Source organism: Carassius carassius, chromosome 3 (genome assembly GCF_963082965.1).
Source record: "Carassius carassius chromosome 3, fCarCar2.1, whole genome shotgun sequence".
NCBI classification, from domain to species: domain Eukaryota; kingdom Metazoa; phylum Chordata; class Actinopteri; order Cypriniformes; family Cyprinidae; genus Carassius; species Carassius carassius.
In genome coordinates, this window is record NC_081757.1 from 19,974,473 (window position 1) to 19,998,619 (window position 24,147).

Consider the following 24,147-nt stretch of genomic DNA (forward strand, 5'->3'; position numbering starts at 1 on the left):
TTAGTTAAAGTTTATATAGAAGCCATTAAGAAAGGGGAACTCCCACCAACTATGCGACAAGGACTAATTAAACTGATACCCAAACCAAACAAAGATAAATTAAGTATTGAAAATTGGAGACCAATTAGTTTATTGAATAATGATGCTAAAATATTTGCACTAATTTTTGCTAAAAGATTAAAATCAGGGTTAGATGATATAATTGATGAAGAACAATCAGGCTTTATGCCAGGCCGGAATATAGGTAATAATATACGTTTGATTTTGGATATGATTGATTACACTGAATACATAGTAGATGATAGTTTTGTCCTATTTGTCGATTTTTATAAAGCATTTGACACTGTTAGTCATCAATTTATGTTAAAAACGATCAAATGCTTTGGTTTTGGAGAACAGTTTTTAAAGGCTATCCAAACTCTATACAAAGGATGTAACAGCTCATTTAAACTTGCTCATGGCACAACTCCTAGATTTGAGGTCGGTCGTGGAATACGACAAGGATGTCCCCTTAGTCCTTTTTTATTTCTCCTTGTTACACAAATCATGGCTAGACATATTAAAAATGCCCAGTTCCAAGGTATATTGACATTAGGTACAGAATTTAAAATTTCACAGTTAGCGGATGACACAGCATTATTTCTCCGTAATAAGCACGAGGTTATCAAAGCAATTGATTCTATCACAAAATTCTCCGAAGTCTCGGGTTTAAGAATGAATCTAAATAAATCTGCCTTGTTGTCACTAAAGGAATGTGACTTATCAGTCATAAGTGGTATTCCTGTTAAAAATACAATAACATACTTGGGAGTTATCATTGATAAAAATGAAAAAAGGCGTTGTAATCTCAATTTTGACCCCATAGTAGAGAAAATAAGGAAAAGATTTAATATATGGTTGATGAGGGACTTGTCACTGAATGGTAGAGTTCTATTGTCTAAGGCAGAAGGGATATCACGTGCCGTCTATCTATCTTTATCCATGGGAATGCCAGCTAGTGTATATAAAAAACTTGATAAGATCTTATTTAATTTCATTTGGAGGAATAGATCCCATTATTTACGTAAAGATATTTTATGTAATTTAAGGAAAGATGGTGGTCTTGAAGTGTTGACTTTTGAAACCTTAAGTAATTCCTTTTTGGTGAGATGGTTAAGTAATTTAATTAAGGAAGCAAAGAGCATTTGGAACACCTTTCCCAAACAGATTTTTGATTCACTGGGAGGATTAAACTTCTTGTTGAAATGTGACTTTAAAATTGAGAAGTTACCTGTGAAGTTGGCCAACTTTCACAAGCATGCCCTGTTAGCCTGGAAAATGGTCTACAAACACAATTTTTCTCCCGCGAACTGTTATATTTGGAACAACAGGAATATTCAATATAAAAATAAATCTATATATTACCAAAGATGGGTAGATAACAACAATCTTTTAGTTGAACAACTCATGAACACAGAAGGACAATTACTAACATATGACGAGTTTCTTTCAAAAGCAAAATTTCCTGTCTCCCCTAAGGAGTATGCTATCGTTTTTGATGCTGTGCCAAGAAATATCATTCAGATCTTAAAATATAACTCAACTGTTGTAAGTGGCAGTTATTTGACTACACAAGAAATTTTCCTTGGCGACATTGACATCACTACCAAAAAATGCCCAAACAAATACATTAGGAATCTAATGCACACTAAAACACTTCCTGCAGCAAGATCCTTTTGGGCTTCTCAGTTTGAAGAAATCAAATGGGAAAGAATGTGGTTAATTGGGGACAAATTCCTCTTAAATAATAAAATAAAGGAGGTGTCTTATAAAATTGTACATAGAATATACCCAGCAAAGAAAACTTTAGAGAGATTTAAAATTGACATTGAATATTCCTGTACCTTTTGTGGTAATTTTGATGAAACAATTTGTCATCTGTTTTATGATTGTATATATAGTAAGATATTTTGGAGAGATGTTGAAAACTATATAAGACGTAAAACTGGACAAACTTTAACACTGAGGGGGAAAGATGTGTTTATTTACTTTGAAGATGGTGGAACAGATAAGGATTTTTCTTTTTTTGTCCAATTGTTTTTAGTCTTAGGAAAATTCCATATTCATAAGAAGAAATGGGCAGAGTCCAAACCAAATTTTGAACACCTTTTAGCAGAGCTAAAACAATATCACACCACTGTAAGAGGTCTTAAAAATAGAAAGGCTATTAAGACCGATCTTGTACTTTCTAAATATGTTTAATTTGATCCTTTTATGTAATTTGGTCTTGTTTTTTGTTTATTTTATTTTGTGTTTATTGTTTGTTTTGTATGCCTGTTTTAGTAGTGTATTTGTGTATCAACCTTGGCATAAACAGATGTTGTTGTATTGTATTGTTAATACTGAAAAAAAAAAAAAAAAAAAAAAAAAAAAAAGAGATGTCTGATGGCTTTCCTTCCAATCTGCGCATGATCGTTGACCTATGCAAATTATCAAATACGCCACGCCTTCCTGATGACGCAATATCTGTTACGGTGTTCTGAAATTCCTGGAAAAAAGTGCTAGCCTGACCAAAACACGCTCACCCCCCTCCACTTTTAACTTTAAAACCCATGGTACAGTTTGTAGGACTTCATCCTCTTGATATCAGCGTTATCCCAAGAAGAAGAGAAATCTGCAGTTATGCGTCAGTATTGTCTTTGTCTTTTTATTGGTCTTCTGGCGGCTGCATTCCTCCAGTCCAGTGTCATGTGCAAAGGTAAGTCACCGTCAGGGGCGTCATGCATTCATGATTTTTGAGGGGGCACATTTGGGGGGGGATAAGTCATTCTACGAAAGCACTGTATAACTGATATAGGCTTATTTTTTTATTATTTTTTTTTCCTTTTTATTCAAAACAATTCCAAACATGCTTAATATATCAGGAAATATCTCGTTTCTCAAATATGTGTAGGTAAACGCGTTTTGCACCTTTATAGATTGTTATTTGATCAATATATGGAAATGTAGTGTAATCTATTAACTACACATAAAACCTGACTTTTTACTTAAGTGCCATATCATGCCATAAAATATTTTTAATACGACTGAATTTGCATTTAATGTAAATTTTAATAACAATATTGTAAGATACTTATTTTAACACTTTCATTTTACAGAGAGTAAAGAACATTTACATTATCAAAAAACATTTTCATTCAGTCTAGCCAGAGTTCAGGCACTCTCAAAAACTCACATTAAAATCACTGAAGCACTTTACATTTTGAAACGAATATCTTACTTACATTCGTACGCACATCTGCACTTTTTGTTGTTTCTGATGAGAGAATTCGCTAAATAATTCAGTCAGCGAGCAAGTGAACAAAACACCGCGTTTCAGTGATGACTCTTCTGTACGTCTCTCATTGGCCATTGCATCCATAAGCGCAACAGAATAGTTTCTGATTGGTTATCATGAAGCGTTGTACGAACGCGTCTGTCTCTGGCTCAGCGCCAGCCAGCGAACGCAGATTTGAATTTAGCAGCTGATGCTGTGCACTGAACGATCGAATCACACCGCTGTGATTGTATCAAATATATAAAAAATATTATTCTGCTATTTTTTTTTTTTTTCGTTTGGAAGCTGCATTTAAAATCCACTTGGCTCAGAAATCTGAGGGGGCACGTGCCCCCTCACTTTGAATGGGCACGACGCCTCTGTAGTCACCCGAAAGCTTCATTATTTATTTGTTCTGTGGTGTGTATTGACATTAATCAAAAGAAGGGAAAAGGCTACAACTGATGTAAAGCTCATTTACAAGAGTGAATTGGTGATCTAATGATTTTTCTACAATGAGCAATTTGATTGACATCACAATATTTATTATGTAAATGGTATTTGTTTAACACAGATGCCACTGATCCGTCCGAATGCTGTTTTGCATATTATGTGAGAAAAATCCCCATTGCTAAAATTGATTCCTATAGTGATACAAATTTGAACTGCAACAAACCTGGAGTCGTGTGAGTTTTCATTTGTCATCATAATCAAAATAATTTGTCAAGACTGTTGAATGGAAATCTATTTAAATGTGTAAAAACTGAGTATAATGATCTCTGTGTGGAGTAACTGTGATATTTTCTTTCTATCAGTATCATCACAAACAGGGGTAAACGTTTGTGCGTGGATCCTCAGATGAGCTGGGTGAAGAGAGCCATGAGAGCAGTCGATGATCGTGATCTTTAGTGAAGCTGTTGTGGTGATGATCAACATGCTCAAACAAACCATTTTGTTTGTTTCTCAAGAAGTATTAGCTCAGAAAATTAGATTGCATCTTTTTAAGCAAAACTAATAAATAAAATCTGTCCCAGCCACACTTACTTTGTAACAAGAGTATCCAGTCATATAATCATCAACAACAGGTGTGTTTGAAGAACCGAATTAGTCAGATCCTGATTAGCGTGATGATATCATCTTGGATGTGATATTTCATCTCGGATGTAATAAGCCATTTATGAAGAATGGGCCCCAGGATTACAGGAATGTGTCTTTTTATATGTAGACTGAAGAAAGATATTTGCTTTTGTTTTAATCTGTCTAAAACCGTTGTCTTTTACAATGTTCTTAATTCTAATAAAAGAGAACACTTCAGTGCCTTATGGTGAATTTCATTGTAAAAGCATCAGCATTTCTCTGTTTTACTGTACATTAGCAACAACTGCATAACATAGCTTATTCAAAACAAGATCAAATTAATCAAAAATGTCTGAAAAAAAAACTATATATGAATGGTGTCAGAAACAATCTGTTCTGTTAAGGCAACTCTTTACAGCACAGTTTAATACCTATTTAACATTTGTACTATTTATTTATCATAATAAATAAAATGGGCACATTAATATAACAAAATATCACTATAAGTTTTATATTTATTGCATATCTGATATGATAAAAACTTGTTGTCATTGTCATTTATTGTATTTGTAAGTGTAAATTGCATATGTTCATGTTATCTGTTCATATGTTCACTATGGACCTTTTGTGTGTTCATAGTATGTATTAATTCTTGTTTAAGGTCCTTTAATCTAGTGAGAACAGCATTCACTACAGCAGACCCAACACAGCACAGACGATAGGTGTATTGTGACTAAATAATATAAAATAAAAATACTGCAATGCTGATGAACAAGGGACTGAAGGTCCAGAATTTACGATTATAAAATGAATGTATTTTTGCTTGTTTTGCTGTGTGAATTTTCTCATTCAGAAATCCAATACCCAGTTACACATGGATTTCCAGAAGCCAACTCCATCTAAACTGGTAATACTAGTAAGATGCAGAATTTAAAACAGATTTTGTTCCTTCCACACACAACCTGTCAAGATCATGAGGTGTTTTTAAGAAAGATATTGAACTACTATAAGGTTTTTTTTTTTTTTTTTTTTTAGAGCTAGCAGACCTCATTGTTTCCCATGTGCAGTTGCTCAATAAAATAGAATGTCATGGAAAAGTTCATTTATTTCAGTAATTCAACTCAAATTGTAAAACTTGTGTATTAAATAAATTCAATGCACACAGACTGTGTGTAGTAGTTTAAGTCTTTGGTTCTTTTAATTGTTATGATTTTGGCTCACATTTAACAGAAACCCATAAATTCACCAATCTCAACAAATTAGAATACTTCATAAGACCTTGGTTTCCAAATGAAATACAAAACTTGCTCTCATATGTGTTATATCGTCATGTAGACAAGCAGTACAAAACCTTGTATTTCCCTAAGTAAACTTTAATAACTACTATGAACAAGCAGGTTAACATGCATGCAAATCATAGACAGTAAAAGAAATGGACACAGTGACCCCATTGGAACTCAATTGAGACAAGTGAAGCCCATTTTTAGCTATTTTAGCACTTCCGTTTCTGACGCGCAGACTCAAACTAAGCTTGATGACGTCAGCAACCTGTCTGACAGATGTAAATCTTCTAGTAGCTGTGCGTGCAAACTGCCATCGTTAATCTTGCAGAGACGGCGAGCTTGAGCGGGGAGTTCTTTGGCGTGACTGAGCAGGAGTAAGTATTCTGATTAATTATTTTGTATAGTATTTTAAAATGTAACGCCAGTACGCCATATTAAGTTAATTGCCTGCGAGCTTCTCTTCCTGTCTGTACGGTAATTTCTCTACTGTGCGACAGAGAGTCGAGTGGTTATGACGCAATCGTTAGCCTTGCAGCCTGAAGTTGACCGGAAGTTGAAGTCGGCCGCGAGCTGCCATCTTGTAGCAGAACTTCACTTGTGTTAGCATCCCATTGACTTTGCATTCATTTTGGCGTCACTTTGACAGCGAATAACTTTACATCTGAGGCGTCTGGGCTTCTTCGGGTCAAAAAAGACCGAAACCATGTACGTTTTAAATTTTTAAATTTTTTTGCTTCATCGGAGGGGGATGAAACTTGGTGACTTTTGTTGTATTACCTATGTGAACACACAAAAAAATCAAGGAGATGATTCTGATATGTTAAAGGGTCGTAAAAAAAAATTGCACACTTAGCTTCCTACGGGTCAAAAATGACCCACATAGGAAATGAATGGGAAATACAAGAAAATCCGAAAACTCAGAGAAACTTTGGTGGTACAAACTACAGATCAGCCACTGTGCAGAAAAAAAGTGTACAGCAATGAAGGGGTGACATTCTAAAACATCAAGAGTGCAAATAAGACACCCTCCCCCCCACACACACACACCCACACACACAAACACACACACACACAGAGAAATTAACTGGTAAGACTGAAACAGCAAATTTTGCTATATTTTACTATATAATCATAATAACTCCAAAACTATAGCAAGGAGAGTCAAAAGGTAGGTATCGTTTGAAAGAACTCTTTTTAAATTTTTCAAAAATATAAATTAGATTACATTTAGACATTGTCCTGCAGAGAAATTGCGGATAAAAGACAAAATATATATATAATTTGTATTATGATTTTGCATATCTTTCTTATTTGTCATGGAATAACTCAGGAAGGAAATAAGGTAGGAGGAAAATTCTTTTTTAGTGAAGTCCCCCTACATGTTAGCTGCATCTGGATAAAAAATAATAATAATTTGGATAAAGGAATCAAAAGTTACAGCATTTGGAACAGAGATAGCCTTTTTGTACAGTCTTTGACGCCCCCTCATGGGCAATTGTTTCTCCATGAAGAATATCTAGTCATAAAAGCAATAGATTATGTTAATTTTAGGCTCATTGTAATTGTAATAATATGCTGTAAAAAATGAAGTGCCATTTTCAATGATCTGTGAATGTTTCATGAGCTGTATGATGTTTTTGACACATTGCAGTACATTATTTTATAGATTATGAAAAAAAAAGAAATTGTATTTATCACCAAATAACTCAGCAATACTTAAGATTTTTTCAAAGTGGATACATTCACTGTAAAGGTCATACCCTAAGCTTTCAAATGACATCAACTTTGTGTTAATCAAGGCAATATTTTTGAAAAATATGGTAATGAATATTTTCGCAGCTAGGTGGCGCCTGCTGGCGGTACACTCGGTTTTAGAGGGATTACTCAGCACTCGTTAAGAGTTAATAAATGTGATTAGATGCATTAAAAAGCTGAGATCCTAAGCTTTAAAATGATATATAGATTGTGTTGTTCCATTCAGTGGTTGCTTAGTAATTCGATTTTTTTTCTTTCCAAATGGGAATAAAAAAAATAAATAAAAAAAAGCTATGGCAGCCTATAGGCGGTTACAGGACATTACACACATTTATTATATTTTAAAGCCACTGGATGGCGCTCTTCTCACTTGAATTTTTTTTTATTTTAGGCCTGCACTCTATTTTGATGTGCAATGGTGCATTTATTGAAAAAAAATTAAAATTAAAATAAAATAAAAATATATATATTAATTCTAATGGAAAAAATTGCTCATAAAAAATATATAATTAATGCAAAGTATCATAAAAATCTTTAAAAATTCTAAATAATATACAAAAAATATTATTGAACAAAAATATATTTGATTGGTTTTCCTGGGAAAAAAAAAGTTACATTTTTAAGGCTTCGGTCTTTTTTGACCCGGAGGAAGCTAAGTGTAACCCATTTACGAAGAAGCCCAGAGGGTTAAAGACTCCATTTGTCCATTATTTATTTCTAAAGATACACGACAATGTATAACGGACTCCATTACCTTCTATCTTACATAACGGCCCCGTAGAAACAGTTTTTGTAAAAATAGGCTAACGATTGCGTCATAACCACTCGACTCTCTGTCGCATTACCGTACACACAGGAGGAGAAGCTTGCAGGCAATTAACTTAATATGGCGTACTGGCGTTACATTTTAAAATACTATACAAAATAATTAATCAGAATACTTACTCCTGCGCACTCACGCCAAAGAACTCCCCGCTCAAGCTCGCCGTCTCTGCAAGATTAACGATGGCAGTTTGCACGCACAGCTACTAGAAGATTTACATCTGTCAGACAGGTTGCTGACGTCATCAAGCTTAGTTTGAGTCTGCGCGTCAGAAACGGAAGTGCTAAAAATAGCTAAAAATGGGCTTCACTTGTCTCAATTGAGTTCCAATGGGGTCACTGTGTCCATTTCTTTTACTGTCTATGCCTGATGCAAATGCTGGAGAAGGTGTCAAGATGGCGCCGCGTTAACAGCAACTTTATCTCGCTCTCATTCTAATTTATGTGCGGTGCTTAAAGCTTTGAATTTCTATGAACAATCTTTTCTATAACTTGTTGCGGAAGTTTGGCATACTCTTTTGAAACTGTCTTTAATGAGTTCGGGACCCCATTTTTGTTGTTTTTTGTTACTTTCGAACATGAACATGGAGGAAGATATGGATACAGCTTCTTTTGAGGCTTCTGCAAACAGCGATAATCTAAAGGTCCATAATTATGCAAGACGCCTAGAAAATACATTTGGGAGCTCTCCGGACACTCCTAGTAAGTCCCCTGCTCAGAAGAAATCTCGAGCGAACACCCCCGACACAATATCTAACTCTGTGCTGCTAACGGCAATCAAAAAGGTCAGCAAGTTACAAGAAGAGTCGCAGGTAAAACTGCAGTCCGTCGAGGCCTCGGTGAAGGAAAACACCTCTTCAATCTTGCAAGCTTACCTGCTCGCTTGAAGCCATGAATAAACAGGTGGATGATGTGACGGAGAAGGTGCTTTGTTTGCAATCAAAGGTGGAGATCCTCGAAAAAGAAAACCACTTTCTCAAGGAGAAATGCAGCGGATTGGATTGCTACAAACGCAGATGGAACCTCCGTGTAGCTGGGATACCTCAATGTGAAGAGGAAAACGTCAAAATGGTTATCATTGAGCTTTTCAGGAACCTCTCTCCACACTCTGCGGAGAAATTACAGGACATGGTTGACATCGCACATAGACTTGGCCCCAAGTCTGGAAACTCCAACCCGCAGCGTATCATCGTCCAGTTTTTATCCCGCACTTGCCGTGATGCAATATGGACAGAAGCCAAACGATCTGAGCTGCTGAAACAGAAGAAAATTCGGATCCTGGAAGATCTCACTCAGGAAGACAAAGAGGCTAGAAACAAACTCTGGCCACTCGTTGAAAAGGCAAGAAAGGAAGGAAAGAAAGCTGGTTTTAATGGGCCAGTTGCTTTCATTAACAGGAAGAGAATTACTGTGTATGATATATAGTATACCTCTTACACTTTGATTTTTCAAAACCCAATTACAATTTATTTATTTTTTATATATATAAAAAATATTTTTTTTTATTAACCTTTTTTGATGATTATTATTATTAACCTTTTTTGATTATTATTTTTTTTTTTTTTCCTTTTCTTTCGGGGTCCACAGAGTGTGTTGGCCTTCCCAAACTTTATTGGTAATTCGAGCTTTAAGCTCTGCATATCTTCTAAGAAGTACTTTATTTGTCGTATCTGTTTGTAACCGTTCCATTTACTCAAGAGTTGAGTTCCACTACTATTTTTAGTTCGTATTTCTCGTTTTTCTTTGAATGTTCGGGGGCTACGTGACTTAAACAAACGAAAAGCTTTATTTTTGTTTTGTAAATCCATGAAAAGGGATGTTTATTTTTTGCAAGAGACACACTCTTGTGTGAATGATTAAAAGTTCTGGCGTACCCAGTGGGGAAGCTCTATTTCTTTCTGTCATAACTCTAGTTCGTCAGGTGGGGTCGCTATTCTACTTGATTATGGATTTCAGGGAAAAATTATAGAAACGCTTTCTTCAGGGATAGGAAGATGGATTATCTCAGTTGTTCTCTTGAATAACAATTTCTTTATAATGGCTAACTTATATGGGTTCAACAATTCTTCAAACAATAAAACTCTTCTTGATAGTATAATCCTTAATGTAAATAATCTGAAACTTAAGTATCCCTCTGCCTTTACATTAATTGGTGGTGATTTCAATGAAGCACCAGACTTTGTTGCTGATAGATTTCCATCTAGGTCTGTGTCTTACAGTGTTAACCCCTTAATAGGAAAGTTATGTAGATGTCTGAACCTGATTGATGCACATAGATATTTAAACCCTGATAGCCCCATGTTCACTTGGTTTAAATCTGATCTTTCTCAAAAATCTCGTATAGACCTGTGGCTAATATCTGACTCTTTAATTTCATATTCGACATCAGCAGAAATCTCACCCTCTCCTCTAACAGATCATGCAGCAATTGATATTACTTTTTCTGATGATGAATCTAAGCAAAGAAGAAAAGTTAGCCCTGGTTACTGGAAGTTAAATTGTTCTTTTTTACTGTCTGAATCAGAGAGTGTGAAGTCTCAGGCTAATATCTCGGCCACATCTAAATGGGAGCAATTTAAATATGAATGCAGAAAATTCTCCGTAAAATTTTGAAAAAATAGAGCATCTGTTAAAAATAAAGAAGTTACAGATTTAATTAGAAAGATGAGCCAAATTTTAATGAATCCCATCCTGGGAGAAGATGTCAAGCAATCTCTTCACACTTTACAAAGCAGGCTGGATGATTTATTTTTAGAGAAAGCAAGGGGCGCTTTCATTAGATCGAGAGCTAAATGGCTCGAGTTTTGGGGAAAAAATCTGCTTACTTTTTCAACCTAGAGAAAAAACGTGGAATAAGAGGATTTCGTCTCTATATATTAATAATTCACTATCTAATGACCCCTCCATGATCTCGTCTCATGTTTCTAATTTTTATCAAAATCTATACACCTCTTCTTTCGATCTTGTTGCTTCATCTTTATTTTTCCATAAGGTTCATTCTGTGATTCCTAAAATTAATGACCACAATAAAGAAATTTGTGAGGAACCCTTTACTATAGATGATCTTTATAACATAGTAAAAAGAATGCCACACAATAAATCTCCAGGTCCAGATGGGCTCCCATTTGAGTTTTTTAAAGTCTTTTGGGACTCTATTAAGTGTCTTCTTTACGAAGCCCTTATTGAATGTATAAACAATGGTGAATTGGCAGAATCAATGAAACAAGGTCTCATTTGTCTTATATCTAAGCCTTATAAGGATCCCAATATTTTGGATAATTGGCACCCGATCACCCTTTTAAACTCTGATTATAAATTATTGGCTTCTGTTTATGCTGAAAAGCTAAAGTCTTGCTTAGCAGACATAATTTCTAACACTCAGTCTGGTTTTCTAAAAGGTAGACACAATATCAGATTAATTATAGATATTTTAGATTTTTCCGAATTTATAAATAAAGATGCATTAATTTTGTTTATCGACTTTTACAAAGCATTCGATACTGTTGAGCATTCCTTTATTTTTGAAGACCTTTTTCAGTTTGGTTTTGGTAGATCCTTTATTAACGCGATTCGTACTCTATATAACGGTATTAATAGCTGTGTCTCCTTAGCTTCCGGCCCCATCTCTCCTTTTCTTTTTCTATTAGCCGCCGAGCTGTTAAGTTTGCAAATAAAACACTCCAATATTGAAGGTATAAATATTGAAGGGAATACATTGATAATTAGTCAGTTAGCTGACGACACTTGCCTTTTTCTTAATAATGATTCACAAGTTTCTGTTGCCTTCAATGAATTTATTCTTTTCTCCAAAGCTTCAGGATTAGTAGTAAATCCCCCAAAAAGTGAAATTTTATATATACACGAAAATCCAATAAAAATTCTGTTGATGGTATTCTTGTAAAGCGTCATGTAAAATATCTAGGGGTTGATATCTGCAAATCTGATGCAGACCGTCTCCATCACAATTTTCAGCCAAGGTTAGATAACATTAAAAAGATTTTATGTTGCTGGCTGCAGAGAGACTTGACAATTTATGGGAGAGTCCTTCTGACTAAGGCTGAGGGCATTTCACGCCTAGTTTATCCTGCTTTTTCCCTTTATGTTGATCAAAAAATGATTAAAATAATTAACTCTCTGCTATTCCACTTTATTTGGAAAAATAAGACCGAATATGTTCAAAGGAAATCTATAATAAGAAACTATAAGGAGGGTGGTCTTAATGCTTTAGATTTTAATATAATTAACCAGACTTTCAAAATTAATTGGATCAAGAATTGTTTATCTAATAACGAGATCCCTAATCTAGTCTTCAAATGTTGTGGTGGCTTAAATTTTTATTGACCTGTAACTTTAAGTGTAGTAAATTACCTATTAAAGGAACACTCCGACTTTTTGGGACTTTAGCTTATTCACAGTATCCCCCAGAGTTAGATAAGTCCATACATACCTTTTTTATTTCGGTGCGTTCTGTAAGTGTTATTTGACGCACCCACCGCTAGCCTAGCTTAGCACAAAGACTGGATGTTAATGGATACTGGTAGCATAGTAATCCCAATAAGTGACAAAATAATGCAAACATTTTCCTATTTACATGTTGTGATCTGTATAGTCACAGCGTGTACAAATAACAAGGCTATATGAGACAGAGAGCATTTTTAATCGTATAAATACTGGGAACTATATTCTCACTAGGCGTAGGAGCACAGCTAACGTTACTTGGGCGGAGTGGCTACTTGGGCGGAGTGATTAGCGCAGCACACGAGACCGTAAACAAAACAAACGTGACTAACTAGCTAGACGTGACTCATGATCATGGCTGACTTTGAGTAGTGATGGCAAAATCGAGGCCTCGTGAACCAATGAAACAGTTGAACCAAATGTGCCATATTGTTTCGAGGCTTCGAATCAATCCGACACCCGTCTTAACGGTGACACCTAGTGGTCACTTGCAGGTGTTGATCTGAAACAACCTTGACGAGCCATTAAAAAAATGTGTTGTTTATTATTATAATGTTCTAATATGTGAAGCTTGTAACCTATAGGCTCCTCACTGTGCATAATGTTATTTTGGTCATGAAAAATGAATATTAATAAAAGAAATCAAGCCACAATGTCTCACTTTTTTAGAGATTTTTATTCAAAAATATTAATTTATCTGCTGTGGAAGGACTTAGCCTACTTCTTTTTTTACAGATAATTTCTCCAGCCTTTGAAAAAATCCTCTCACAAGGGACACTTGTTGCTGGCATACAAAGATATTTTTTTGCAAGGACATACAAATGAGGAAAGATTACTGCTCTCTCTTTCCAGTAAGTTAGTGGATCATGAGTTCTGGGCAAATACGCATCGTTGATGTATTTTTTCACTTCCACTGTGGCATCAGCTGTAGCATTGTGTATCATCTTGGTTTGATGGATGCGAGTATCAAAAAGTTCCCATAAACTGTCCTGTGTTTCTACTGGTGTTGATGTTGATGGTGATGATGATGATGATGGGTGTGATGTTGACATTTCTGGGTCTGAATAAAAATGAAAACAGCAATTAGTAACAAATCCTAAACTGACGGCATATATGAAGGATATATTATATTACATGATTCAGATTACATAACATAACACAGACTGAAACTGCTCACCAGGATTTGTGTTTGAACGCATCAGTGAAGCACACTCCAGTGTGATATGCTTTTCAGCTTCCTGGGCTTTGGCAGCATTTCCAAATGCCACATTTTTGAACCTTGGGTCCAGCAGTGTAGCCAGTGCCAAGGCTCTAAAACTCTCATAACCTCCACATCTGGAGTGCAGACCTTCTTGCAGATGTGAGCCTATGAGCCAAAACAGGAGAAACACATATTTATAATAATGACAATAATATGACAGTTATGGCCAATCACATGGGTAGTATGGTCATTGTGGCCTACCTAATTGAACAGTTGATTCCTGCGTTGCATTTCCTTTTTTCTGTGCAAGCTTGTGCTGCAACATCCTGTACAGTGGTATAAGCTTTGAAGCAGACACTCTCTTTTCCTCTGACATCTCTGTTGTTGCGAGTTTGAATGGTTGCAGTATTGACAATGATTGTTGAATAATGTCATAATCAATACTTGTCAGTGGAGCAGTATCATTGTTTAAGTTGGAAAGTGCAGCAGCCACTGGTTCACGTTGGTCATACAAGCGCTGTAGCATGTCAAATGTGCTGTTCCATCTCGTGTCAACCTCCTGTATCAGTTTCAGAGTTGGTCTTCCCATCAAGCTCTGCATCTCCACAAGCTTGTCCTTTATTTTGCAGCTGGATCTGAACAACCCCACTATCTTTCTGGCCTTCTGGCGTATTTCATTGATGACTGGGGTTTGATCTAGTGCCTTTTTCACAATCAAATTTAAAGTATGAGCAAAACATGGGACATGGCGAAGGTGGAGTAGCTGGGCACTTAGGATCATGTTAGATGCATTGTCAGTCACCATGCACTGAACTTTGGAGGTTATTCCCCACTCAGCCATTAGCAAGGCTTTAGCCTCCATGAGATGCTGGGCTGTGTGGGTTTGGTAAAACCTCCTTACACCCAGTACAACAGTTGCCATTTTTGCCTCTGGTGTTATGTAATGGCAAGTCACACCAAGATATCCATCCATATTAATGGAGGACCACATGTCAGCTGTAAGGCTAACAAATTCGGCCTTTTGTAGGTCCTCCATTGTCTTCTCCTTGGCTTTGTTGTACTTTTCGCTGACCATTATTTTAAGCACCTTCCGGGATGGGAGGACATAGCTTGGATCAAGCTTGTTCACAAATGCCCTGAATCCCTCATCGTCCACGATGGTGAAGGGCTGCAGATCCTTCACCACCATGTTTATAAGAGCCTCATCCAATTCCCTCTGTCTGACTTTTAAAAGAGAAGACAAAACATACTTTCAGACAAATACATTGGAAAAATACAGCTTCAATTAGTGCACATATATTAAAAGTATAGCCTACTGGTTCATTATTTGGAAACCTTCCAGTGTTTATAATCAGTGCTTTATATAACTTATAAACTTTATAAACAGTGTCCCAAAAGGTTGTAATTATATTTCAATTATAATTATATCCCAAACAATGCATACCTTGCTTAGATGGCCCAGCAGTGTCAGTAGCAGGCCTAGGTACAGGGGGAATGCCATCCTCTGCACCCTGCAAAATGGCAGGATGAGTGCTCCTCAAATGGCGCATCATGGATGATGTATTGTTGCAGTAGGCTAGCTGCCGATCACAATACACACATCTCACTTTATTTGGGGTTTCTAAATGGAAATGCTCCCACACCACAGATGTACGGCATCTCTTCTGGGGAGCTTCCATTTTATCTATCTATCCAAATCTATCTATATATGAATCGATCTATGTATCTAGATATGTATCTATAATCTATGTATCTATATATGTATCTATCTATAATATATGTATTTATATATGTATCTATAATCTATCTATATATGTATCTATCTATATGTATTTATATATGTATCTGTAATCTATCTATATATGTATCTATCTATTAATCTAGCTGTCTATATATATTTATATCTATGTATCTATTAATGTGTCACTATATGTGTAATCTGTCTGTCTCTAGCCTCTCAGTCAATGTGTTGTGTAAATTTAAATGTAAGTCTAAATTGCCTATAACTAATCAAATCGCACTATGTCACTATATCACCAAAAATCCGCTATCTCAAAGTCAAACTCCTCTCACAAAAACCCACGAGGTCAAAATGCGTTTATTTCACTTTTATACAGATGTGCGATTGTGTGGTCTGTTCCCGACCGTTCCAATCAAACGCTGATTCGGCGGACCACACCTGATGAAACAATTAGTGAAACACTTCGAGGCTTCGTTTGGTCATAGTCACGTGACATGGGTGTTTCGAATCACGCTTCGGATCAGTGTTTCGACACATCTGCGCTTCGGGATCTCGCAAAGCTTCGGAACGACTGTTTCGCTTCAGCCATCCTTAACTTTGAGGAATTGTCAGACTCAGAGGAATTTTACTGTGTATCAAACCAAGATCCAGAACCATATAGTTTTGAGCCAGAATACACAGACGAGGAGTTACAAACTTTGGAAGCTGTAAGACGAAGGGAGAATCAGAACGAACACGGACTGGTGGTGTAAATGTGGAACATGACAACCTATGCAGACAGAAACCGAGTGCCTTTGTTGTAATGAATGGGACCGGGTATTGCCATCAATGTCAAGGCTTGATGACAATCAAAATATTTGCGTCACTACCACGGAAGATTTCTCTGCCCTAATAACGTACACCCGGCAGTTGTCTTTTTTTCCCCATTGTGACAAGATCAACTGGAAGAAACGCCCCATGCCGAGTGAACCTAATGGTCAGCTGTCCACCAAGTAAGTGATTTTGTTATAAGGATCATTCATAGTTCAATGAAATTGTAGTATAGCCATTGCATACAGTGTGTCACAATAATAACAATAAAGGGGATACACTGATACACGGACCCCCTATTTACGTAATAGTGTCACTACTAAGGTTATATTACATTAGCATGGCACTGTTACAGTATGGCTAATGTTAGTCATCTCAAAACATAACAGAACACTTACCACAGCAACAGGTGATCCAATTTGTCCTGTCTTTATTATCGATGGGATGGCTGTATCCTTTATCACACGTTTCATGGTCCGAACGAAATACTTCGTGATGGCGTTTACAGGTGTGTTTGGATCTATTTCCAGTAACAAGTAGCCATCGATTCATCAGGTCAGCGTTTGTGGTTGGAATTCTATGAAACATCATAGTAATACCTGGTCTCCCCTGTTTATTGTCGCAGTTCTTTAAAATACAGCGAACACCCATGATTGTACACTATAAATTTACTATCTAGTAATTGCTGACTCTATTACTCCAACTCTGAGCGAACTCTCTTCTCCTCACTACGGCGCGTCTCGTGTGTTGCGCTAATCACTCCGCCCAAGTAGCCACTCCGCCCAAGTAACGTTAGCTGTGCTCCTACGCCTAGTGAGAATATAGTTCCCAGTATTTATACGATTAAAAATGCTCTCTGTCTCATATAGCCTTGTTATTTGTACACGCTGTGACTATACAGATCACAACATGTAAATAGGAAAATGTTTGCATTATTTTGTCACTTATTGGGATTACTATGCTACCAGTATCCATTAACATCCAGTCTTTGTGCTAAGCTAGGCTAGCGGTGGGTGCGTCAAATAACACTTACAGAACGCACCGAAATAAAAAAGGTATGTATGGACTTATCTAACTCTGGGGGATACTGTGAATAAGCTAAAGTCCCAAAAAGTCGGAGTGTTCCTTTAATGGAACACACCTATAGAAGTGGAAGCAGTCAGTATTTAATCTTGTAAAAGTTCTTTAAATGTTCCACCATGTCCTTCCAGCAACGGCTTGGAAAATACAGCTGAAGCATGTTCTTCCACTCAGACACTGCAAAAGTTACGTGCTAAAACCAAACATTATTTGTTTGTTGAGCATTACCCTCTGTAATTGAGAGGGCTTTTACACTGGGCTCGTTTGCTGCGGTCCGGCCACGAGCGTGATTATTCCCGGCGCCGACCGCAGCGTTGGTCTGCTTTCACACTCAATAGTTGTATCAAACCCAGGTGCGTTTGCAGTCACCTTACTTCATTTCAAATGCACACGGAAAACGCCTGGAGAACACAACGCGACTGAGCATAGTTGTATTTTTTTTGTTATTTTTGTGCTATTATGCACAGCATAATAATTCATTCTAATTATTACATTTTAATTAATTTCATTTTTACTTTTTGGAGTGTGTGGAATCAACCCCGGCTCTCTCGTGTTTTGAGGAAACAAGATTTTGACAGTGTTACGCATGCACGGGATACTTTACTTCCTGAACAAGTGCGCACCCGAGTCCGTGTTGCTTGCACATTCACGCGAACCGAGCCACAGTTCGGGAGCAGCCGAACTCAGACCACCTTCTCCATGTAGTCTCGAGTTCGGTATACCCCAGTGCGCACCAGGGTCCGATGACAGCGTTCACATTAGCGATTTTTCATGCGAATTGTGCCCCGTGCGCACTAAACTGCCAGTGTGAAAGCCCCCTCAATGTCAAATATGTGAAATCGAGTTCTTTAAAGAATAAATTTCAGTGTTGGGGAGTAACTAGTTACATGTAACGGCGTTACGTAATTTAATTACAAAATTATTGTAACTGTAATTAGTTACAGTTACTAAGAAAAAATGAGTAATTAAATTACAGTTACTTATGAAATTTTTTACGATTACAAAGGGGATTACATTTGAATATTTACACACATCCACATACAGATTTAACTGATTTATTTCCCAAATTGCACTGACTATTCTGAGACATACCGCCCTAATAATTTCCGGGATGCGGAAATACAGTCTGGTTCGTAGAATCCAGTCATAAAAACGAAATGCCTAACGCGGACGGAATATGCCACATTTTGGATGACTAAATCAAAAGTAGGTCAGTACACTTGAATCAAAACATGACATCGACTAGTGTCTGTGAATATAAAGCCCCAAAAATGCAATATATGACTTGCACATTCTGCGTGTCTGTGGAAATCAGGTGCGGACTGGACACCGGGAGAACCGGGACAATTCCCGGTGGCCTGGCAGCCGATTTTGCCCCACTATTTAATATCATTATTGTATAATTGCCTGCCGAATGTACTAAAGCGATCATTTGCGAATCCGCCATTTGATAATTAAATCTCTAATAAGTCATGACTCGCGCGCTCTCCGCGCCTCCGCAAAACGGTTTGGATTAGACTCAGAGTAATCAATGCGAGAGAGAGAGAGAGAGAGAGAGAGAGAGAGAGAGAGAGAGAGAGAGTGGACAGCTGGAGCAGAGAAGCAGAACTCCTGTTCAGGGTTTCAGGTCAGTTTCATCTGTAAAGATGCTTTTTTGTCTTTGTTTTTTAATTTATTTAATCAAGCAGCAGCACGTTGCTCATCGGTCATCACTCAAAATACTATATAAAGGACATCATTATTATCTGTTGTAATGTTACAGTAGTAATTTAGCTGAAAAAAAATCAGATTTTTTTTATAGGTTTAGGGGGAGCTACGACAGACAACAACACAACCCTTACGAAAATTAACATTTTAATATTTAACTATAAACCCAGGGAAAATGGTTACTATTGTTTAACTGTGGTAACCAAAAATGTAAAATTATTTTACAAATGTATTTATTTAAAAATAAATACAAATCCATTTGCAAAAAAAAACAAGGTTATTTTACTTTTATATAGGCTAATAAGAGCATGGTAAATTTTTGTAAGGGAAAAACATGACTCGTGTACAGTATTAGGATTTTTCTATAAAGATATTGTAGTATTGTAGAGTATTGTATTGTAAAGTATAGTTTTGTTCAATCTTGAGTATTAAAGTCACGAGAGAGATGGATAACAGGGCAAAATAAAGAGACTGAAGAGAAAAATGGAAGTGAAGGTGCAGTTCAGGAGAGAACTTTTAATTATTTTGCATGTCCCCAAATTAAAGATTTAAACCTTTTTTATGTCAGGTCCATACAAAAAAATAGTTTTGTCCATGAATTTGTTTGTGTGAGTTTGAATTTTCCAGTATGAATTTTTTTCCCAGTCCGCCCCTCCTGTAAATTAATGGCAAAGACATGGTTTCATTTTCTACACATAGGCCTACTGAAGCTCGCAGTGTTTTCAACCTCTGCTGCCTCAATATAGGAGTACACGAACACATAAATATAATTTCTAGAACTGCTCTGTCACTTCATGTGCATTTTACTTATTTTGAGAAAACTATCATCATATACAGAGACAGCAGTTTAAAAAAAACACCAATGTTTCAGGAGTTTATTACACAGAATACGTCACATGCTTATTAGATAACTGTATTTAAGTTGATGTATATGCTTTTATTTATTATTCTTTAATTTTCACAAATTTAGAAAGTAATCAAAAGTACTCAAAAGTAATTAGTTACATTACTTTAATAAAGTAATTGAAAAAGTTACACTACTATTACATTTTAAACAGGGTAACTTGTAATCTGTAACCTATTACATTTCCAAAGTAACCTTCCCAACACTGATAAATTTGAATAACAGAACACATTTGAATGGAAAAATTAGAATAGAAATGTTGCCTAGTTGACTTGACATAACAAATATTGCCATCTGCTGGCACTGTGATAAACATAATGAGAAAAGAACAGTGACATAAAGCTTTAGATTAGGGGTCTCAAACTAAGTAACAGTTTAGCTTCAACCCTAATCAAACAAACATGATCCAGCTAATCAAGCTCAGGATAACTAGAAACTTCCAAGCAGCTGTGAGACGGAGCTGTGGCTCTCCAGGAATTGATAGTGAAACCACTGCTTTATATACTTACTATTTGAAAGAAAAAATATGGCCACATTTGCTGTTTTTATAATAACTGTCCCATTATATAAATAAATGATATTTTCAACACGGATTAAAATTTACCAACCTAATGCTGTTTCAGTTATTACAGGATAACAATTCGCTAAAATTGATAGAATGAGACATCAAGAATGGAATGCACCAAACCTGGAGTCATGTGAGTTTTGCCATTGCCTGTTTTCATTTTCATTCCTAATTCTGTAAAGACAATGATGCACATGACTGTAATAAACATTAATAATGTGTAATTTGTCAACATTTAGACTGTTGAATGGAAATTCATTATTGTATGGAGTAACTGTGATTTTTTTCCTTCTATCAGTTTTGTCCCAAAGAAGGGTTCTTGTGTCTGTGTGGATCCTCAGCTGAGCTGGGTGAAGAGTAAGCAATCAATGATTGTGATCTTTGGTTTATCCAGCTGGGGAAGTCGTGGTCTAGTAGTTAGAGAGTTTTACTCCTAACCCTAGGGTTGTGGGTTTGAATCTCGGCTGGCAATACCACGACTGAGGTGCCCTTGAGCAAGGCACTGAACCCCCAACTGCTCCCCAGGCGCCGCAGCATAAATGGCTGCCCACTGCTCCGGGTGTGTGTTCATGGTGTGTGTGTGTGTGTGCACTTTGGATGGGTTTAACGCAGAACACAAATTTAGAGTATGGGTCCCCATACTTGGCTGTATGTCCTGTCACTGAATGTGTTTTACCTGTCTACAGAAAAAAAGGTGGCAGGCTCAAAAAATATTTGGGTGCTGTAAATGCACATTTTTTTTAATTTAAATTTATATGATAAATATATTTAGATTATATTAAACTTCAGCAGCATAATTTAAAGTAGTTAGTCTAGCACAATTAGTGAATTAGTGATTAGTGAAGTGACATTCGGCCAAGTATGGTGACCCATACTCAGAATTTGTGCTCTGCATTTAACCCATCCGAAATGCACACACACAGAGCAGTGAACACACACACACACACTGTGAGCACACACCCGGAGCAGTGGGCAGCCATTTTTTATGCTGCGGCGCCCGGGGAGCAGTTGGGGGTTCGGTGCCTTGCTCAAGGGCACCTCAGTCGTGGTATTGAGGGTGGTGAGAGAAGTCAGTCATGTGTTCTTTAAATGAGTGCCAACCTTTAAAAGCACATGTTTGGTACTGTGACAAACAAGACAATCAACAAAAGAAAACAGCGAAGATAAATACTATTTGAATACTATTTAAGATGCCAAATTCAAAGAACTATATCTCACCAAACATTCCGCTTTTCTATCAACTTTAATGCTTTGCAAAAGATAAGCTTTGTCATGTTAAATTCTATTCATTGTATTTAACTCAATTACTGAAAGGAAAAGCACGTGCACTTGTGTTGTCACTGTCCCTCTGGTTTGCTTTGCTCGATCTTCTGCTTGACTCCTGCACACTTCAGCATGAGCTCAGTGTGACGTCTCTTCAACATCTCTAGTCTCTGCTGCAGGAATTCGGAGGTGTCTACCTTCTTCTCAAAGTCCTGCAGCAGTGTGGTGTTTCCCAGCAGGCCACAGCGCTGCTGCAGCTTCAGGTTGTCTGCACGCAGTCCGTCACGAGCCTGACGAGTACGTGTCAGTACTTCACGTTTAAGAGCCACCAATGCATCTGTCTTCATCAGTTGAGAGTGCTTGACCTTATTCTCCATCTGCATGAAATGCAGCTTCTCTTTCACATGGGAAATGCCCTGAAGTTGTGGGACAAAAAATGTGTAAAAACAATATAGGTTGCTACACACAATGCATTTTTATGGATAATGGTAAACTTATTATGTATGTTGTAACATTTGCTATATTACTGTATATGAATAGCTTATATGCAATTTAACATTTCAAGATATCTGAAGTTGGCCATCAAGCCGTTTATATAATGAAATAATTATTTATATATATATATTTTTATTTATAATACACTTATATAAAATATTTTTATATTACCTTATTTTACATTTACATGCTCCTGATGACCACCAAAATAAGAAAAAACCCTCGTGAATGAGGTAGAAAATACACACACACACACACAAATTAATTAATTAAAACATTTAATTTACCTGCACAGAGCAGGCGACCTTCCTTTTGAGCCTAAGTAGTTCCTCGCTGCGCTCCTTCAGCTTGTCTTTAAATGTCTGGTTCTCTGTTTTGAGCTGCTCAAAGTCCATCAGCAGCAAGCCATCAGCAAGTTCACGCTTGGATTTAAGTTCTGTCTCAAGCTGACATATTTTGTTCTTGAGCTTGATGTTGTTGAGACGCACAGATGCCAGCTTGTCTTCCTGCTTCAATTCATCTGCCTGCAGCTTCTCCACCTTTGCCAGGGCTGCCTGTTTGCCCACCTTACCAGTCAGTGCAGTCATTGCAGCTTCATGTTTCAGTGCAGCTAGGGATCTCAGCTCATGCTCCACCTGCTTCAGTTTCTCTAAGCTCTGCTGGCGCAGCTCCTCTGTCCGCAGTTGGTGGAGCTCTGAGACACCGTGGTTCTGCACTTTTAGCTCCTCCATGAGATCCAGGTACTGTTGGTACTGCTCCTGGTCTGAGATATCTCGGTCCAGTCTGGGATGTTTATCACCTGCCTTCTTACTGAGGTATTCTGCTATTTTGTTCTGCAGCTGAGCGTTTATCTTGCTGAGCTTTTCACTCTCAGCCTGTAGTTCAGGTAGCAGGGCCACATATTCTGCAGTGTTGATGTTGAGGCCAGTCTTCTCTTCTTCTGCAGGCACCGTTGATTCATTCATAGGGCTGCTCCTCTCACTCTCTGGGTCAGGAGCTGGATGTCTATCCTCTTCGTCTTGCTCTTCCTCCTCAGTGTCCTCACGAGATAGAAGATCGTCGATGAAATGTCCTATTTCAGGACCCTCAGTGTCCTCCAAGGTCTCATTAATAAGGGGCTCTTCATCCTCTTCTTCTGTTATCATATGTTGCCCAAACTCAGTTTCAGATATCTGTGGTTCACTTGTCTCAACAATAGACATGTCTTCTGTCAGCTGTGAACCCTGCTTGACCAGATTATCCTCAACACCTTCTGGGATGTTAAGAGGTTCAGTTTCTTCCTCCTCAACCGGGGCTCTTGCTGTCTCTGTTGAATCCACAATTGTTTCAGTGTTTTCCACCAGTGGGTTATTTTCTAAAACATCACTTTCTTCATGTTTTAGTTCCAACGAGTCCTTTTCCATTTTATATGATTGAATTTACAATGGGTTTTTTTTTTAATTATTAAAACAATTACATGTAATTTATCTAAAGTAAATCAATGTTAGCTCATGGAACACGCTTGCCTCAACTGTATTTTGTGTCTGCACGGGAGTGCGCGCTTGTTGCCATGGGCACCCAGAGCGAGAGCCAATCGCAGGCGTTCGCTGTGTCCTTATTAATAATAATGAGATGCATCGGCGTGACCAGAGATACTCCACTGCGCATGCCCAGCCCCGCGCCACCGCTGCTTAGTGCTTCCAACAACAAGC

The 24,147-nt window shown here is 37.2% G+C and overlaps 2 protein-coding genes across 2 annotated transcripts; both read right to left on the reverse strand.

The window, feature by feature from the left end:
- Positions 1–11,061: 11,061 nt before the first annotated feature.
- Positions 11,062–14,502, reverse strand: LOC132128105 (zinc finger BED domain-containing protein 4-like). The gene is made up of 3 exons (XM_059540157.1): positions 14,153–14,502; positions 13,868–14,056; positions 11,062–11,066 (listed from the first exon to the last, which is right to left on the reverse strand). The coding sequence occupies exons 1-3, from the start codon at positions 14,490–14,492 to the stop codon at positions 11,062–11,064; spliced, it is 534 nt and encodes a 177-aa protein (XP_059396140.1). The 5' UTR covers positions 14,493–14,502.
- A 7,397-nt stretch (positions 14,503–21,899) lies between these two features.
- On the reverse strand, positions 21,900–23,875 carry LOC132122784 (coiled-coil domain-containing protein 96-like). Its single transcript, XM_059533195.1, has 2 exons — positions 22,744–23,875; positions 21,900–22,377 (listed from the first exon to the last, which is right to left on the reverse strand). Exons 1-2 carry the CDS (start codon positions 23,857–23,859, stop codon positions 22,036–22,038), a joined length of 1,458 nt encoding a protein of 485 aa, XP_059389178.1. The 5' UTR covers positions 23,860–23,875; the 3' UTR covers positions 21,900–22,035.
- Between the last annotated feature and the right edge of the window lie 272 nt (positions 23,876–24,147).

Coding starts and splice junctions, on each gene's coding strand:
- LOC132128105 (XM_059540157.1), bottom strand. CDS start 14,492: ATGCAGAGCTTGATGGGAAGACCAACTCTGAAACTGATACAGGAGGTT. Junction 14,057..14,152: donor GGAATCAACTGTTCAATTAG/GTAGGCCACAAT, acceptor TTTGGCTCATAG/GCTCACATCTGCAAGAAGGT.
- LOC132122784 (XM_059533195.1), bottom strand. CDS start 23,859: ATGGAAAAGGACTCGTTGGAACTAAAACATGAAGAAAGTGATGTTTTA. Junction 22,378..22,743: donor AGGTCGCCTGCTCTGTGCAG/GTAAATTAAATG, acceptor CCACAACTTCAG/GGCATTTCCCATGTGAAAGA.